Source organism: Arachis ipaensis, chromosome B04 (assembly GCF_000816755.2).
Source record: "Arachis ipaensis cultivar K30076 chromosome B04, Araip1.1, whole genome shotgun sequence".
NCBI lineage: Eukaryota > Viridiplantae > Streptophyta > Magnoliopsida > Fabales > Fabaceae > Arachis > Arachis ipaensis.
The window spans coordinates 88,936,366-88,955,594 of NC_029788.2; the positions used below are offsets into that span (position 1 = coordinate 88,936,366).

General features: G+C 35.2%; 1 protein-coding gene and 1 long non-coding RNA gene across 2 annotated transcripts; both read left to right on the forward strand.

Moving 5' to 3' along the window:
- LOC110270697 lies at positions 7,160-7,808 on the forward strand. The gene is made up of 2 exons (XM_021120189.1): positions 7,160-7,567; positions 7,641-7,808. Exons 1-2 carry the CDS (start codon positions 7,244-7,246, stop codon positions 7,686-7,688), a joined length of 372 nt encoding a protein of 123 aa, XP_020975848.1. The 5' UTR covers positions 7,160-7,243; the 3' UTR covers positions 7,689-7,808.
- Positions 15,408-17,055, forward strand: LOC110271115. Its single transcript, XR_002361269.1, has 3 exons — positions 15,408-15,790; positions 16,333-16,379; positions 16,871-17,055. It is a non-coding gene; the product is annotated as an uncharacterized LOC110271115 (long non-coding RNA).

Consider the following 19,229-nt stretch of genomic DNA (forward strand, 5'->3'; position numbering starts at 1 on the left):
CCAAATGATAGAGATGACATTAGATGAGCTTATTTGTGAAAAAGGTCCTTGTCAATCAAGAAAACATAATTTTTTGCAAACATACTTTAGGACCTCTCTCTATAAATTTAATGCTGATTGGTTTGATAAATTTGGTAAATTGTAATATATCAAAAAATTTATTTTTGGCCTATGTTGTTATCTTATGAAATTCGATAGTGCAAGTGATATTTTTTAAAGAAGGAATTTTTAAATTGAAAAACGAAAGAGAGGTTGCAAACACATGTTGAAAATCATGATGTAGTGCTCACAATCATGCTTACAGATATTGTGAAACACCCATGAAACAAAAACAACATATTGAAGTTGCTTTTTAAAAGGATTCAAACTAAGCTAGAAGAGATTATCGAACATATTTAATGGCAACAATTGAGTGCATTGGGTTTTTATTGTGACAGAAATTGGTTGTCCGTACAACTCAAACTATCATGGAAAATTTTTGGAGCTTCTAGACTTTTTTGTGCAACATAATACTGAAATTGATTGTTTTCAAAAATACTTGTGAAAATCTTAAATTAGTAACACCTAAAATTTAAAATTGAGCTACTACAAATAAAACTGCTAAAATTATTTTTAATGTTCTTGGAGATTACATATCTGCTATTTTAGTTGATGAAGCTCAAGATATTTTTGTTAAAGAGCAAATGGTTGTTTGTTTACAGTATGTGAAACAAGAAGGGTATGTTATGGAGTAGTTTCTTAATCTTGTCCATGATTCTAGCACAAATGCTTTCTAGCTAAAGGTAGGTTTGGAGTTTTTATTTGCAAAGCATAATTTAAGTTTAGCAAGAATACATGAACAAGGATACGATAGAGCTAGCAATATGCAAGAAGAATTTAACGGCCTAAAAAGTTTGATGTTGAAGTAAAATGGCTGTACTTTTTATGTTCGTTGCTTTACTTGCTAACTTCAATTAGCACTTGTAGTTGTCACAAAAAAACTGGTTGAAATTGTATTACTTTTTAATTTACTTGCTAGTTTGTGCAATATTGTTGGATCTTCTTACAAACGTAAAGATATACTTTGTGAAAGTCAAATGCAAAAGATAATTGTTATATTACAAAATAGAGATGCTTTTAGTAGGAGTGGCTTAAATCAAGAAATGACATTAAAAAGGACAGCTGATACTATATGGATTAGCTTGATTTCTATTTTTTCTTCAATGGTAGATGTTCCTTAAATAATTGAAGAAGATTGAAATAAACCCAGATCAAAGAGCTAGAACCTGTTAATTATTAAATCATATTCAATTTTTTGAATTTTTATTCAATTTAAATTTGATGAAAGGTATAATAGAGTTTACTAATGAACTATCTCAAACTCTACAAAAAAGTGATAAAGACATTGTAAATGTTATGATATTGGTTAAAGCGATCAAGCAATGACTGCAAAGTATAAGAGATGATGATGATTGGCATCTTATGAAGTTTCAGTATTTTTTTATAATCATAATACTTACGTTTCAATATGGATGATATATTTGTAACATAATAAAAATCAAGGCACAAGATTCAAAAGTCTCAAACTTGCACCAATTCCAAGTTGAGTTATTTTATTAAGTGGTTGATAAATAACTAAGAGCTTAACTATCACTTTATAGAGGTAAATCTTGAGTTACTTTTCTGTATAGCTTATTCAAATCCAAATGATTCGTTTTCTACATTTGATAAGAAGAAGTTGATCCGTTTAACTGAGTTTTATTAATGTAAAATATCGCAAAAAATTAAATAAATAATTAACAACTAATAAATAAATTAAATGGGAGCGAAATAGAATTAGAGATTTAATATTTATAATTTGGAGAAATAAAAATATCTAGGATGCGAATTAAAACGTTTATCTTAAATGTTTTGGCTCAAAATAGGCCAACAGACTAAAGAAATGAAATTGGACCTTACCGGGTCCAAACCCTATATATATACTCATATTTAATGAGATTTCAGTCACCACTTCTCCCATTTTATGAGAGAGATTCGAATTGAGAGGAGAGAAAAGAGAGGAGAGAAAACCCTAGCCACCCTCACCTTCAAACCTCAACTTTTGCTACGGAGTTCCAATTGACGAGCCGTTTGCGGCCACGCGAAGCTTGTCTCTCCCTCTTCATTTCTATTTAAATATTTTGGTGAGTAACTCAAAATCTTAGCCCAGTTTCTTATTCAAATCTAAAATTTCATTTTTAGTTTGGGTGCTGAGGATTTTTGGTGATTTTGATATTATGGGGGTCCTCTAGCATATATTCTTAGTGGTATCCATCACTAATTAGTGGATAAAGATAAGAAATCCTTTTTTCCTCTTGGTTCATCAATTTATGAAAACCCTAATTTTAAATATTATGCCAAATTGTATAATATGATGTTAGATTGAGTAATTGGAAGCTTGACTTGGTAGAATTTTGAAAAGGAAAGCTTGGAAACTTGGAAATGCGACATTACGGTACGGGTGGTAGTTTTAAGTAGGCATTATGTAAAAGTATGTGAAAACCTAGGTTACTTGTCCTTAAGATAAGTTGAATGGAATTGATTCTTGATATGTTTGAATAATTGTTAATATGATAATTGAGTTGGTTGATGTGTTTTGGTATGAAAACTGAGAGTGGAAATAATGAGTTTTTCATGAATTGAGAAGTGTTATGTGATGTTGTTATAATTGAATATTGTGATATATGTTGGTGGTATGTTGCATGAAAATGAATATGTATGTTGAGTTTCAATTGAGAATTGGACGTATAAATATCGTGATTTGTGAAATTAGGCCGGAGACCGTGATAGGGTGAGAAAATTCTCTATGTGGTAAGTTGAGATAAGTGGTGTAACTTGTTGTATGAGATTGTGATAATTGATTATTGGGTGATTAAGAAATTGGATATATGAATATTGTATGTTGTCAATAAACATGGGTATGTTGATAGAATGAGTTAAATAAGTTGGAAGTGAGATGATTTAGGTTTGGAATGAAGGAGATTTATAAATGAGTGTTTGGGATGGGTATGAGTGGTTTTGAAATGGTCCATGATTCAATTGAAATGAGAAATTTATGAGTTTGAGAGTTTATAAGAATTTGGTAAAAATAGATTTTTATTTACCATCTTCGACGGATAATAACTTGGCGCTTGGAGTTTGAAATTGAGAGAAAGTTGTTTTAACTTAAAGATTGTTAGATCTTTAAAACCATATAAAGATGAGGAAAAATGGAATTTTGTAGAGGAATTTATGGAAGTTTGAAAATGGATATGAAAAACTGAATTTTCTGTAACATATCAATTTTTCTAAAAGATGATCTTTATGCGTGCGCGGACAGTACTATGCGTAAGCAGCATGGGCCTCTGCCCAGTACTCATGCGTATACGGCAATAGTATGCGTACGCGAGAATGGCAATTTTGAGGGCGCTGATAAACCACAATTTTATGGTTTATCTTGTATTGAATTTGGTGAATTTTATCAACTTTTCCTACATTTATTCAATGAAATAGCATAGTTTTGTGAATTCTTTCTAATTTATTCTTAAGAGTGAAAACATACTTTTTAGGCTCTTAATTTGATAAATTTAAATTACTTTAATTCTATTCGATGTCTTGATGTGCTTGTTAAGTAATTTCAGGCTTAAAAGGCAAAGATTAGATTGAAGAAGTGAAGAAAAAACATGTAAAGTGAAGAATTCATGAAGAAATGAGGATTAGGAGTAATTCATGGTCACGCTTACGCATGCTTTGCACGTACGCATGACATGAAGCACGTGACTCACTTAAAGAAAACGTGGTTGGCGATTTCTGGACCTCTTCAAGCCCAAATCCAACTCATTTCTGAAGTATTTGAGGCCAAATTCAAGAAGGAACAAAGGCAGAGCAATTAGGTTTAGTTTTAGAAACATGCTTTAGGTTATATTCTAGAGAGATAAGCTCTCTTCTCTCTAGAATTAGGGTAGATTTAGTTAATTTTCTCTTAGATTTAGGGTTTGATCTTGTCTTAATTTAGTTTTTCTTGCTTGTTATTGTTCTAGCACTTTAATTCTTAGAGTTTTACTTGTCATTTCCTTTATTTTGCTACCTTTGATCTTGTGAACTCTTGTTGATTTGGATTTTCATTTAATTTAATTTAAAGTTTTTACGTTTATTGTTGTTTAATTGAGTTCTTATTATTACTATCTTGCATTTGATAGTCTTAGATTTTATTATTATTGCAATTTTATGATGGTTTATTTTCATGCCTTCCAAGTATTTATAGAAATGTCTCTCTTAGTTTTAGAGTAGATTTCTACACTATTGGCTTAGAATTGAGTAATGAAGGTGACCTTGATGTCTTTGATGTCCGATATTGATTGGTGATTGAGGGTTGTTAGTTGTTCTTATTTCCGTTGACGAGTAAAACCTACGGACTAAGACTGACTATGCCTATTTGACTTTCTCCCTATGTTGGAGATGACTAAATAGGATTAAATATGGATAATCACCATGTTCGTGGTCAATGACTTGAAAGAAAAGCTTTGATTCTCAATCCTTGCCAGGAGTGTCTTTTAGCATTTATACTTCTCTAGTTGTTAGTTTTATATTTTTGTCATTTACTTTCTCGCCTCTTTATCCGCAAACCACCCCCTTGTATACTCATAACCAATAACATGCATACCTCACTGCAATTCTTTTGAGAGACGACATGAGGTTTAAATACTCTCGGTTTTTATTGGTTTGCATTGTGACAAACAAAATTAAACTTTGATTGAGAGTTGTTTGTCGGTTTGGAACTATGCTTGCAACGAAGATATTCTTTTATTGAGAAAATTCCGAACCGACGATAATTCTCCCGTCAAATTTTTGGCGCCGTTGCTGGGAAATTGCAATGTGTGCTTGTTATTCGTTATTATATATATATTAGAATATTGTGAATAGTTTGCCTTAGTTTCTTTGCTAGTTTTTACTTGTTGTAGGAGTTTGTTTTCTTTATTTCTTAATAGTTTTTATTTTGTTTTTATTTTCTATTTTCACTATGAATTCTCAACCTTTCGACTATGAGTCTGGTTACAACTATGTTACAGGAAATTTGAACTTCAATGATGGTAGATGCTATGGGATTGGAATTCAATTGAGAGAGGAATCACATTCTCATGAACGGAACTCATGGTATCCATATCAATTTCCTCTGTTTGACAATGATTATAATCCACCCCATAATGTACACCAATATGAGCAACATCCTCAACATAACCCTCAACCACCATACTCACAAGCCCCATACCACCAAACAACTCCATATGATCGTAATTCATATCCACCAAACCATCAACCTCATGTACCAAACCCTTGTGACCATTATGAACGAAGACCCTTAGAACCACCCCCATTCTAGCACCAATACTCTCAAGAACCACCACCCCTATATAGATCATCTCAATACCCCCACCAATATGAACCACCTTCTAATTATGAAACCTTTCTCCTAAATAATGAACCCCCCCTCTCTACCTCAAACACTCATGAATGACACTCTCATTTCATTTCTTCAAGAGCGACGTAAAGCTCAAAGGAGGCAAGAAGAATTCATGATTATCTTGACCAAGGTAGTAATCAACTTTGCCTCACAACGTTTATGCACTCAAAGCACTCCCATTGTCAAATGTGGAGAATCAATTGAAGAGCGTAGTATGAAAGAGAGATTGGAAACTCAAGTGAAGAATGAGGAGTGGTTCTTCGTATTAGAGCAAGTGGAGGAAGCCGAAATCATTGAAGAAGAAGAAGTGGTTGAAGATTTAGGAGATGTTGAACGTGAAGTGGATTTCAAAGTTGTAGAGCCTTCTTCCTTTGAGTTTGAAAGTGATGTTGAGGAGGATAGTGCACAACCTCCAAAGCATATTATGAATGAAGAATTGGGGAAATGGAGCAAGTAACAAGTCCTCTTATTATTGATGATTCTGCACCAACATATGATTTTTTTGAGTTTGTTGAATCTTCCCCCATTGAATTTGAGGTTGATGTTGATATAGATTTCACTCAACCTCTGGCTTATGACTTGAGTGATGGGGAAGAGTTCGAAGAAATTGGTGAAGAAGGGATTGAATTTGAAGAATCTTGTCAAGTGATTGAAGTCCCTCAAAAAGGACGGATGGTAGTAGAAATTGCATTGTCAAGACCATTGGAGGCACTTCTCCCTAATCCATCACCATCCATTCGTTCTTTCAAGTGGGTAAAATTCATATCTCTTAGCTTTCTTATTCTGCTTGAATATGGTTTGCTTGAGACGGATGGTCAACTTAGATATCTTTATGACTCTATGAGAAAAAGAGAGATGGTTAGTGGTTGGAAACACAATTCAAAGTTCATTATGGTTGAGAGCTCAAAGTTGAAATTCAAAGATTGGTGTAGAGCTCAATTGCTTGGGTCTAGGAGGATATTTGTGTGCTTGAATGAGAATTTGGAATGCTTGCCACCCGATTGGAATTGTAATGATTAACTTGAAGACGGGTGTAAAAACAAGATATGGGATCCCGTATTACAAAAGAAGGATCAATTTTGGGAGCTCATAGCTTGTTCGGAACTCCATCAAGGCTTGGTGCAATCAATTAAGAATTTTGAACTCCACAATTTTATGGTTTATCTTGTATTGAATTTGGGGGATTTTATTAACTTTTCTTACATTTATTCAATGAAATAGCAAAGTTTTGTGAATTCTTCCTAATTTGCGCTTAAGAGTGAAAACATGCTTTTTAGACCCTTAATTTGCCAAATTAAATTACTTTAACTCCATTCGATGCCTTGATGTCTTTGTCAAGTGATTTCAGGCTTAGAAGAAAAATATTAGATTGAAGAAGTGAAGAAAAAGCATGTAAAGTGGAGAATTAATGAACAAATGAGGATTTGGAGTAATTCACGGTCATGTGTAAGACCCAAAATCTTTGAAAAGTCCTTTTATGATCAAGTCTCAAATCATATAGTTATTTATAGCCTTAATTTTAGAAATTATTTTATCAGAGATAATTAAGTAATTAAGTGATTTATTGGATACCGGGGAAGTAGCAGCTCACCGGCCAGCCGCATTCTGCCACGACGTCCGGCTCCTCGTCGTCGCGCTACCGATTTGCCGCCGATCCAGTCATCCGCGCCGTCGTCCTTGCCGCGAGTCCAGCGCCGTCGTTGCTATCTTTGCACGAGGAGAGGTAGAGGCTAGCAGTGGAGGGCGGCGCATGAGAGGGAGTTCGTGCCTCACCGCCGTCACCCAATGGGGCCACGGACTGCGCCGGTCGCCGCCGCGTCGCGTCGAGGAGGAAGGCTGAGACTGAGTGCCGCTGGGAGGGAGGACGACGCGAGCTGGAGGTCTGGTCGCGGTGGTGTTATGGAGCAGACAGAACCGCGCCACGCTGTTGGGGTTCTCACTGTCGCCGGAAAAGAATTCAGGCCGCCGCAGGTGTCATGGTCGGAGAAGGAAGCTGTGCCCCTGTGTCCTGACCGCCGGGAGTGGTTCTGCGACTTCCGGGATCACCGCCGGAGCTCCGGGCTGAGTTTTTGCCACTTGAGACCCTGCTGCCACCGTGTTCCACCTCCGGTAAGATTTTTGAGTTTGGTTTCTGTTCTGTTGGAATTTCGGAAAGGTTGTTAACGCTGCGTGGTTGTTACAGTTACCGTCACCGGTGTTTTTGCTCGCGATTGTCACTTGGGGTTACTGACGGAGCCCACTGCCGGTTTGATAGGGAGCTGCGGCTGCTTCGTTTTGTTATTTCAGTGAGTATTTCGATTTTCGAAAGCCCTGCGTTAGTGCTCTGTTCCGTGTAATAAAGTATTTGCGATGTTAATGGTTTTAGGAGTTAGAATCCGGTTTGCTTATGCCACTTGTAGCTGTTTCTGCTTTCGAGAGAGCAAGCCGAGTCGGGTTCTGATTGCCGGTGATTTCGGGCAATTTTGTTCAGTATAGATAGACCGTTTTGAAAGGCTTTTGAGTTTTTGAGAATTGAATGGTTCCTCTTTCAGAAAAGATTTCCGACTTTACTTTTATTGTAAACCGTTGTTTTTGAAAAGAGGCATAAGACGGTTATTAATCACTGGTACGGTTTATCTTCACGTATCCTATTATAGTAATTCCCAAAAACCCTCTACTGAGAACCCTTTCGAGGATGATGTTATCACCCCCCTACATTTTTCCCCTTTCAGGATATGGGCGCAGAAGTTACAAAGAGCTTATTTAATTGTTGTCGTGATGCTCTGTATTGTTTTAGCTATGGTTTACTGTACCCTCGCCTTTATCTTGATATAATCTGTAAGAGGGATAGGAATTGTATTGGATTATGTTTGTAATATTATTTATATATATTTATGTATATATATGGGTGTACTCTTTATGAGTTGTTGTAAGTTGAATGGTATTTATAGATGTACGTTATCGAACGAAATTATCTTTGGGAGCGGTATTGCGGTTTAAAGTTTTAAACAGGCTCAAATTTTAGTATTAAATAGTATAAGTGTCGTCGTAATGTCCGAGCTATCAGAGTCGCGCAGCCGGAAGTGTGAGCTTTGGTAGTTAGGGTGTTACATCATGCGTATGCATGCCTTGCGCGTACGCGTGCGTTGGAGATTTTATCAAGTCACGCGTACGCAGGCTTTGCGCGTACGCGTGACACGAAGCACGTGACTCACTTAAAGAAAACGTGGCTGGAAATTTTTGGACCTCTTCAAGCCCGAATCCAACTTATTTCTGAAGTATTTGAGGCCAAATTCAAGAAGAAACAAGGGGAGAGCAATTAAGTTTAGTTTTAGAAACATGCTTAAAGTTATATTCTAAAGAGAGAAGCTCTCTCTTCTCTCTAGAATTAGGATAGATTTAGTTAATTTTCTCTTAGATTTAGGGTTTGATCTTGTCTTAATTTAGTTTTCCTTACTTGTTATTGTTCTAGCACTTTAATTCTTGGAGTTTTATTTGTCATTTTCTTTATTTTGCTACCTTTGATCTTGTGAACTCTTGTTTATTTAGATTTTCATTTAATGCAATTTAAAGTTTCTTTGTTTATTGTTGTTTAATTGAGTTCTTATTTTTACTATCTTGCATTTGGTAGTCTTAGATTTTATTATTATTGCAATTTTATGATGGTTTATTTTCATGCCTTCCAAGTGTTTGTAGAAATGCCTCTCTTAGTTTTAGAGTAGATTTCTACACTATTGGCTTAGAATTGAGTAATGAAGGTGACCTTGATGTCTTTGATGTCCGATATTGATTGGTAATTGAGGGTTGTTAGTTGTTCTTATTTCCGTTGACGAGTAAAACCTACGAACTAAGATTGACTATGCCTATTTGACTTTCTCCCTATGTTGGAGATGACTAAATAGGATTAACTATGGATAATCACCATGTTCGTGGTCAATGACTTGAAAGAAAAGCTTTGATTCTCAATCCTTGCCAGGAGTGTCTTTTCGCCTCTTTATCCGCAAACCACCCCCTTGTATACTCATAACCGATAACACACATACCTCACTGCAATTCCTTTGAGAGATGACCCGAGGTTTAAATACTCTCATTTTTTTATTGGTTTACATTGTGACAAATAAATTAAACTTTGACGTAGAGTTGTTTGTCGGTTTGAAAGTATGCTTGCAAGAAAAAGATTCTTTTATTGAGGAAATTCTGAAATGACGATAATTCTCCCATCAGGCGCGCGTACGCAGAAGGTGGCTCACGTACGCGAGTCTGGCAATTTCAAAACTCATGCGTACGCGGAAGGCATGCATACGCATGACCACCATATTTTGCTGAAAATATTTATTTTACCTACTTTGCCCATTTCACTTGGATGTTTCATTTCTGTAATCCTATTTGAGATCCAATAACTATTTTCTATGTTTGAGAATGAATCTTATGCCTCTAAACTGTTTTCATAACGTTTCAAACTTCCGTAACTCCTATAACGAGGGTAGAGAATAATGAGAATGAGTTGATATGATTAGGCGATGATATTGAATTGATTGAAGAGGATAATGAGAATGAGATTATATGATTGAACGACGAAATTGAGTTGATTCGAGAGTATAATAAGGACAAAATTATATGATTGAATGATGAGATTGAGTTGAATTCGAGAGGACAATGAGAATGAGATTATATGATTGAATGTTGAGATTGAGTTGATTTGAGAGGACGATAAGAATGAGATTATATTATCGAATAATGAGATTGAATTGAATCGAGAGAATAACAAGAATTCGATCATATGATCGAATGATGAGATTGAATTGATTCGAGAGCATAATGAGAATGACTTTGATTGATAATTGAGCTTCTCTGGTAGATGCAAGGATTGTGGTTTGTCCCGCTTGCTCCTAGTTGGTATTTGAGCTCCCTGGCTAGATACAAGGATTGTGGTTTTGTTCTGCTTGTTCCAGGTTGGTATTTGAGCTTCCTAAGTAGATGCAAGGATGGTGGTTTGTCTCGCTTGCTCCAAGATGGAATTCAAACTGTTGACCCTCCGTCGCAAGTTGTGGCCGGACACTTATACCTCTTTGGATAAATCCCCCAATGGATATTGATCAATGAATATGAATACGAGCTTCAGGGATGCGCGCACCAATGGAGTGCCCAAGGTTAGATACCGGACATGTCAGATTTAGCTGTATAACCGATAGATGAGCTCATTGGCCATAGGACAAACATACATCATTTGCATTTGTTTATATTGTTTGGGGAATGATTTTGTATCTGGCTTGCTTATTTGAATAACTATATCTATATGTTAACTGAACTAGCTGCTTTATCTGTTCTCTCTATTTGTGTATTCTTTGTACTGTCTTGTATGTTTATGCACAACTAAGAGATCTCTTATGCTGACAGTGGTGACGCTGAGGGTTATTCTTAATGAGAAGTGATGATTTGAGAATTTTGAAAAACTGAGAATGAATTGATAATATTGAAACTAAATTTTAATAATGAATTATTGAATAAGTTGGGGATCTATAAAATTGAGAGAGATGATGATTTGTATGAGGGAAAATGGAGATTTAAAGATCACTAATATAGTTGAGATTTAGTTTATCTACCTTGATCGGATTGGTGGAAATCCCTAGGCTTGAACTTTGTGTGATTGGAGATTAGGATTGCCTAGCGGGTTTATCTGATTCTACATAGTTTCTATTTGGAATTATTACCCTACTGAGAATCTTCGGGTTCTCACCTGATGTCGGATTTTGTTTTCAGATGCAGTACGTGATGCACCTCGCTGAGTGTGCTGGACTTTTGATGAAGCAAAAAAGACTTTTATTCTGCTTTAATTTTAGACTCTCTCCTTCTTTTGGAAACACTTATATTATGCACTTGTTTTAAAGACTTGCCTTTAGAGGCTTATGATGTATTTTGGAGAGATAGGTTATATTTATCCAACTATTTTACTGATGTAACTCTAGCCAGCCTAATCTTTGCGGGCTGAGACTAGCCAATACTTATATAATACTTATATTTGTCTCTTTACTATTATTCTTCTGTCAAGCTTTTGAATTATCTACGTTTCCGACATGCTTATGTATACTATCGAGTGTGGACGATTGGCAAATTATCATTTATTCAAATTTTACATCTTTCTACAGGCTTCTAGTATAATATTCCTTTCTATATATACACATTTATATCTTAACCTTGTGTCGTAGTACCAAACCATAATTGAGTTATGACTTAAGCATAAGAAAATAAATGGTAGGGTGTTACAATTAACATGAGTTTTACTAACGTGAGTTTTCTTTTACTCAACTTTTAGAACTTGATAGTCAACTTGAGAATTTCGATTGAATATGCATTTCAATGACAAATTCTCAAATATAAATGGGATTAGTGGACTATCTCTGAAGTTGGTCAAGACAAGAAAGCATGTTATTTATCTATTGGTATTTCTTTTGTTTTGCCTGTGACAACAACATCAGTTAAAAGAATATGTTTTGCTATGAATATCATAAGGAATCGACTTTCGTAATCTGATGAAAAATGATTGGTTGAATGATTGTTTTATGGCATATATTGAAAAAGAGACATCTAACCTGAAAAGTGAATGTTCTCTTGTAGTAAATATATAGGTATAGATATATAAGTTAGAATCAAATGATATCAATTTTAATTCAGTCAAAATTACATCATTTATAACTCTTTATAAGATATATATTTTATCGACCAAATTGTTTAATGATAATGACATATAGTAAAATGAAGGAGAGAGTAGGGGAGGGAGCTCAAGGGCGAAACACTATGAGGCAATTGGTAACGCTGGCGGAAGTGATAATGGAGAGAGTAGGGTATGGTTTACATCTGGTGATATGGAGGGTAACGCTCAGGGGGGTTTGCTAAGCCTGCTAAGGTTTCCTTTAGGGTTAAAGTAGTTAGTGCAAAGATGGCCAAGGCCTTGCGTTTTCTGAGAAGCTAAGCGGTGATGCCATAGCATTGGTGAAAGGGAAGTTAGGTGATCTTGTACCTTTGCGAGTGATATTTATAGAGGAGGTGAGAAATTCACTAGCAGAGCCATACAGAGATGATATAGTTATCAAAGTCCTGAGAAAGCGTTATAGTTATATTGCCTTGAATTTTAAACTACGTTCAGTGTGGTAGATTAGAGAAGCGTATGTTCTTTTGGATGTGGGCTACGATTATTCTTGGTGGACCATGGCTAATAGATGGCAATTACATTGCGGCGAAACCTTGGTCTTAAAATTTCAAGATAGGTGAGAACTCCTTTGGCTTTATGCAAGTATAGGTCAGAATCGTAGGCCTGCCTATTTGGTGTTACCATGAGAGTGCTATATTGCTTGTTGCAAAGGCAATAGGTAAACCTATCAAGCTGGTAGACTTGGCAACCTAATTTCCAGAAGGGGAAGTACACCTATCACTAGAAAAATTATTATTGATGATGTTGAGTATGCCATTGAATATAAAATTTTGCAACTTACTTTTTATTCATGTTCATGTTCATGTTATGAAGGCTTGCAATGGAGAAAGAGCGATGAAAAGGCAACTACAGCAATTTACAAGCATAAAAAAAAAAAATTTTAAACTTGGATGCTGGGAACAAGGTGCTGGAAAAGGAAGGTTTTGAATTTAGTAAGAATTAAGGAAGGAATATCGTAACTGATATGATTTTGAATGGCGTGGAAGCTAATTTGCATGAATTGATGTGGAACATGAAGATCATCATGATATAGGAGAGTAAGCTTAAGTCTTGCATAAAGGAAAAAATAACCAAACTGGGCCATCAACCTATAAAGCCTATTTTTAGAAAAGGCCAAAAATCATCTAAGGATATGAATTCACGTTCAAAAGCCACTTTTCCTATTAGCTAACAAACATCGTCCAAGCCAAATGAAGTGGAGGCATTCATGTGAGAAAATCTGGTCAATCATCCTTGAAATGGGCTCGGGTCTTTAATAAGAGAATGGGTCCAGAAGGAACGACACAGACATCAAGACGTAAGCATCCTCGTCCAAATTCTCTTTAAAACTCATCGATACTGAGAAATGTAGTAGCAACGGAGAGTGTGCCAAATGGTGGAGTGGCAAAGGGAGCTCAACAGGACCGAATTTCATTGACAACAAGAGAGTCTTGGAAAGGGGTTGGCCTGGCAACTCTATTTTTGTCTACTTTATTATGGATAGCTTTAACGTTGTAGCTTGAAATATAAGGGGTGCATTTAATAAGTTGGCCCGGGTTTACTACAAAAAAAATTGGTGGGACTAGATAAGCCTTTTTTTTATTCTTGTTGAAATGCGTACTCCTTTTCGTAACATGAAGACTTTTTGAAAACAGTTGGGTTTTTATTGTGTTGGTGTTGAAGAAGTAGTAAGACATAGGGGACGAATTTGGTTGCTTTCCTCTATTCTGAATTCTTGCTGTGTAGTGATTGGACAGATGATCAATGTTTAACCATTGAGTTGAGAATGGGTGTCTCAGGTTAGCATTGTAGTCCAATTTCTGGGAGTCCTGATTTTGAAAAATAGACTAAGCTATGGGATTATCTTTTGACTGTAAATGTGCAATTTTCTTGGCCATGGCTCCATTTGAGTATTTTAATGAAACTTTATCTCCAGACAAAAGTAATGGGAATATCTTTTCTATTCACTGGGTAAATCATTTTGCTTTAACCTTGGATGATTGTGGTTTGTTTGATTTAAAATCTACTAGAAGGAGATTTTCTTAGTATAGAATGGTAGAGACTTAGCTAAGAAACTGGATAGGACTATCATTAATGAGGACTGGTTAACTATGTTCCTAAAGGCCTATTCAGAGAGTCTTAGTAGACTTCATTCAGATTATTGTCCGCTTTTAGTTTGGTGTCATGGGGCCTTAACCAAAAGGGTCACGTCTTTTTAGGTCTCAGGCTGCTTAGGCAACTCATGTCCTATAAGCAAGTTCTTTGTAATGCTTGGAATAATGAGCTTGGTGGTGTTTTTGGATAAGTTGAGTTTGCTTTGAAGGGATTCTCTTGAGTTCAATTCAAAAGTCTTTGGTAATATTTTTTTTCTGAAAAATCACTACAAGAAAAATGTTGAGTACCGTCAGATTTTCCATTAAATTTATCGTCGAAAATAATCAGACGGTATAAACCTCGCCGGTAAATATTTATCGTCGGATTTTTTTCGTCCGGCAGTAATTACCATCAAACTCTCCGGTGGATCACCTACTCGGAAAACCAATTGGTTACCGTCGGATTATTCCATCGGTAATTCCGACGGTAATGTCATTTTTTCTAAATTTGAAATAAATTGTCAACTTCAATTTTCAAATTTAATTTTTTTTACACAATTAGTGGTTAATTCATAAATAATGAAGAATTTTTATTTAAAATAAATAAATAGTACAATGTCCAAATAAAATAAAAGTCAAGTACATCAAATAAACATATCAAATAATAACACAAAAACCTAATATCTACAGATCTTGGTAGTTGTCATTATTGTCAGTCCTGTGGCCCTAAGTCAACAGCGTAGTATAATAATGAAAACTATAAAATAATAACCAGCAATCCACATCAACCTAAATCTACTAAACAGGAATTAGGTTTTAGGAACTTTTAGTAATAATAGGAATCATAATCATTAAAACTAGAAAACAATAACCAGCAATCCACATCAACCTAACACTATAAGAAAAATTTGTTTTAGCAACAAACTTTTAGCGGCCATAATACAATAGCCGCTATTTCTTTTATTTAAGATATCTTTTTGCGGCAATTATATATTTACCATTATTGCTATATGTTACAATGACAATTATTACTATTGCCACTAAATTATTATCTTTTTTATATTTTTAATCCTATTTTATCTAAATCAATAGTGGCAATTATGAATATTGCCATTAATTCTTTATTATATTTTTTTTATCTCATCTTCTTAATTCAGATGACCATTAACTCTGTTCCTAAATCAAGTAACCTAAATAGAAACTCCTCAAGTTTTTCCTACTGTCACTGACCACCGCCGCAGACCTTACCATCGTCGACGACTGTCCATCATCCTTTACTCATTCACACTCATTCAAATTGATCGCTCTTCATGTTTCCATCCCCCGCCTCAGATCCTCATCGCTATTCTTGTTTGTTCGTGTCTCAGATCTCCATTGCTAGGTTCGGTTCCTATCTTAAAAGCATCGTTAATTGTGGCAGGAAAGTCCAACGCGGAGGTTGAGGAGGTTTTTGATCAGATGCTCACTCGTTTGGCTCTCTACGATGATTTCAAGCTTGAGCCCTTACTCTCCAATCTTCTCCCTCTCTGCATATCTTCACTCTCCTTAAACTCCGCCACTGTGTGCAACAAGGTTCGCCAATTCTCCTTTCTCTCTTTCTAGTTCAATTTTATTTATCAGCAATTTCAAGTGCTGTTGCTTTCAAATTTGAAGATGCTACTGCTGATGTTTCACTTTTGATTTTGTGAATACTTGTGTTAATTCTTCATATGTCATAGGATTTCAAATTTGCAGTTGCTAGCGACTTAGTGCACATTGGAGTTAGAATATAAGGGGGAAGATAGTTTCAGCATTGAATTCATGGATCTTCAATCCGAAGAGATAAAGTATCAAATTGCACAATTTTGAGTTCTACCAATATTGCTTCAATGATCTATGATTCACTTTTTGATCTTCATTACAGTTTTCATAGTTCACATTGATCTAATTGTGACACTAAATAGTTTTGGGTTGTGTATTCTATGAATAGCATTCGCATCTTCATTTGTTTCGTGAGAATGTAGTTGGTGACAATCTCATCCCATGTTCTCATTTTGTTGCTATGATGAACTTCTTATTTTCTGTATATTACAAGCAACAGAGCTTATTCATTTTTGGTTAGGAATATATTATAGGTGCTTCTGGTGGTCACTTAGATTCCATTCTGTTAGCAAGATTGAAGGTAATTTTCAATTTTAATTTTCTTGTCCTCTTGGTTATGATTTGTTTCACTTTCAAGTTATTTACCATATAATATAGTATTGTGATTTTTGACTTGATTTGATTTCATTATTCCTCTGCATTCTACTTTTGACATATTGATTATGAGTTATGGTTTACATGGAAAGCTATTTCCTAGTTAAGGAACCCCATAATGTCACGCTAGTAGGGAAATTTAGAGTAATAACATATTATAAGAGGTTGGTTATCTGTGGCTTTATGTAATTTGAGATTTCTATTGAACGAGGTCTTAATATTTTAGATTTGGATTAATTGATTATCCTGTTGAATAGTAAGTTTTGCTTAGGATTAACATGTGGTTTGGACCTCTCTTCCAATCTGCTCCCTTTTCTCTCTTCCAAATCTTTCACTATTCCCTTCAGTGTTAAGTTCAAATTATAAGTTTGAGGTATTTTACTACTCATGATTTGGGGTTTATTTATCTCATTGCAGGTTCAAAATCTTATTGAATGATGCTTACAACTATATATGAGCCAGAAAGAAGTAGTGGACACACTACTAAAGCAAGCCAAAATAGAGCCTGGTTTCACAGAATTGGGTAAGGAAAGCTTTGTTCTATGCTATTATTTTTGTTTTGCTTGTATCATACTCCACGTAACTCTGCAGCATACTTTCTTATGTCTAATTATAAAAGAAGACTTGGAGTCACACTCCACTTTCTGAGTTTCACAAAGTCCACAAAGCCCAAAGTCCATAATCTATGCTAGTTCTATTCCCTTTTAAAAGAAAATCCAGTCACCCATTTATCTCTTCGGTGGTATTTACTTTAGTCCATAGTTTCTTTGTCCAACACAATTAAAAATTTTTATTTGCAAAAGAATCATTGGCTTACTATTATAATATTAATATTGTAGCTCTTCTTAGTTACAATAATAACTTAATATTGGTCATTTATAATTATATTTCCAATTTTTTGTTGTGTCATTTAAATCTATATTAAATACTGATTTGTAAATCAAATAAAAAGATAAATTATTATTGTAGACTACTCTGTTCACAGCATACAAGCCATATTTCACTTTCTATGGTAGCAGGGACGCTTGGTTTGCATTTGTTCGAAACTTAAATAAACTATTAGAGTTTCTGAGGATAAGGTATTTTGGCTTTATATTCTTCAACCTTAGTTGCTACAGGTTGATTTCCTACAGAGGCAGGTTGAGAAGCCTTCTTGAGGGAGTTAGTATTAGCACTTGCAGGTGTCTGATCCCTCACTGGCGTCTGGACGCCAGAACTGGACATGGATTGGGCGTTTAACGCCAGATTCCTACCCTTTTCTGGCGTTTGAACGCCAGAATTGGACGTGGAATTGGAGTTTAACGCCAGTTTTTCACCTGTTTCTGGCGTTTGATCGCCAGACATATTCCTCTCTGGGCTCTTACTATCCTCAGAGGGATTTTGGGTAGTAGGTTGCTCCTCCTCTGTCAGCTCTGTTGCTTTGAGTTGATGTGTTTAGCATTTTTCCACTTCTTAATTGAACTGCTTGGCATTCTTCTGTTATCTATTTTGATAACTGCTGTTTAGTCTGATTCAATTGTGATTCCATATCCTTGTTAGCAATTCTGGTCTCTTGTAGCATCTCCTTAAATTATGCTAACTGCCTTGTTATAGAAGATAGTTGCTGATTGAGTTCAGCAACTCGTTCCTGAGGACTAAAGTCAGTTGATACTGCCTTAGCTTATTCTTTCATGGAGGACTCATTACTTATGTACAGATGCTGATTCCTAGCAACTATATCAATAAGCTCTTGAGCCTCTTCAATAGTCTTTCTCAGGTGTATAGATCCACCAACTGAGTGGTCTAGAGATATCTGAGCTCTTTCTGTAAGCCCATAGTAGAAGATGTCTAATTGCATCCACTCTGAAAATATTTCAGAGGGGCATTTCCTTAGCATCCCTCTGTACCTCTCCCAGGCATTATAAAAGGGATTCATCATCCTCTTGTTTAAAGCCTTGGATGTCCAGCCTTAGCTGTGTCATCCTTTTTGGAGGGAAATATTGATTCAGGAATTTGTCTGATAACTGTTTCCATGTTCTTATGCTTGCTGTGGGTTGGTTATTTAACCACCTTTTAGCTTGATCTTTTACAGCAAACGGAAACAGTAACAGCCTGTATACATCCTGATCTACCTCCTTGTCACGCACTATGTCAGCAATTTGCAAGAACTGCGCCAGAAACTCAGTAGGTTCTTCCTGTGGAAGACCGGAATACTGGCAATTTTTCTGCACCATGACAATGAGCTGAGAATTTAGCTCAAAACTACTTGCTTTGATGGGAGGTATACAGATGCTACTCCCATATGCAGCAGTTATGGGGTTAGCATATGACCCCAGAGTCCTTCTGGACTGTTCATTTCCACTTTGGTCCATGATGGAGAAAAGGGAATTGATGTGAATTGCAAATTAAAATATATTTTTATTTTTATCTTATTTAATTAAAAACAAACCGAATAATTAAAATTAAATAAAAATAATAAGATAAAATAAAATAATTAGAAATTAAAATGTAAATTTCGAAAACCAAGAGAAAATTAAATTTAAAAACAAAAATTATTTATTTAATTAAGAAGATTTGAAAAACTTTGGATATGATTTTTGAAAAATATTTTGAAATTTGAAATTTCAAAACTAAGATAAGATGGAATAGGAAGTTTTAAAATAAAAATCTAAATTTTTAAAGGGAAATTCAAAAATTAATTAAAATAAAGAGAAAAGATATTTTTGAATTTAATGAAGAAAGAGAAAAACAGTAAAATTGACACCAAACTTAAATTTTTAGATCAAAACAAAGGAAA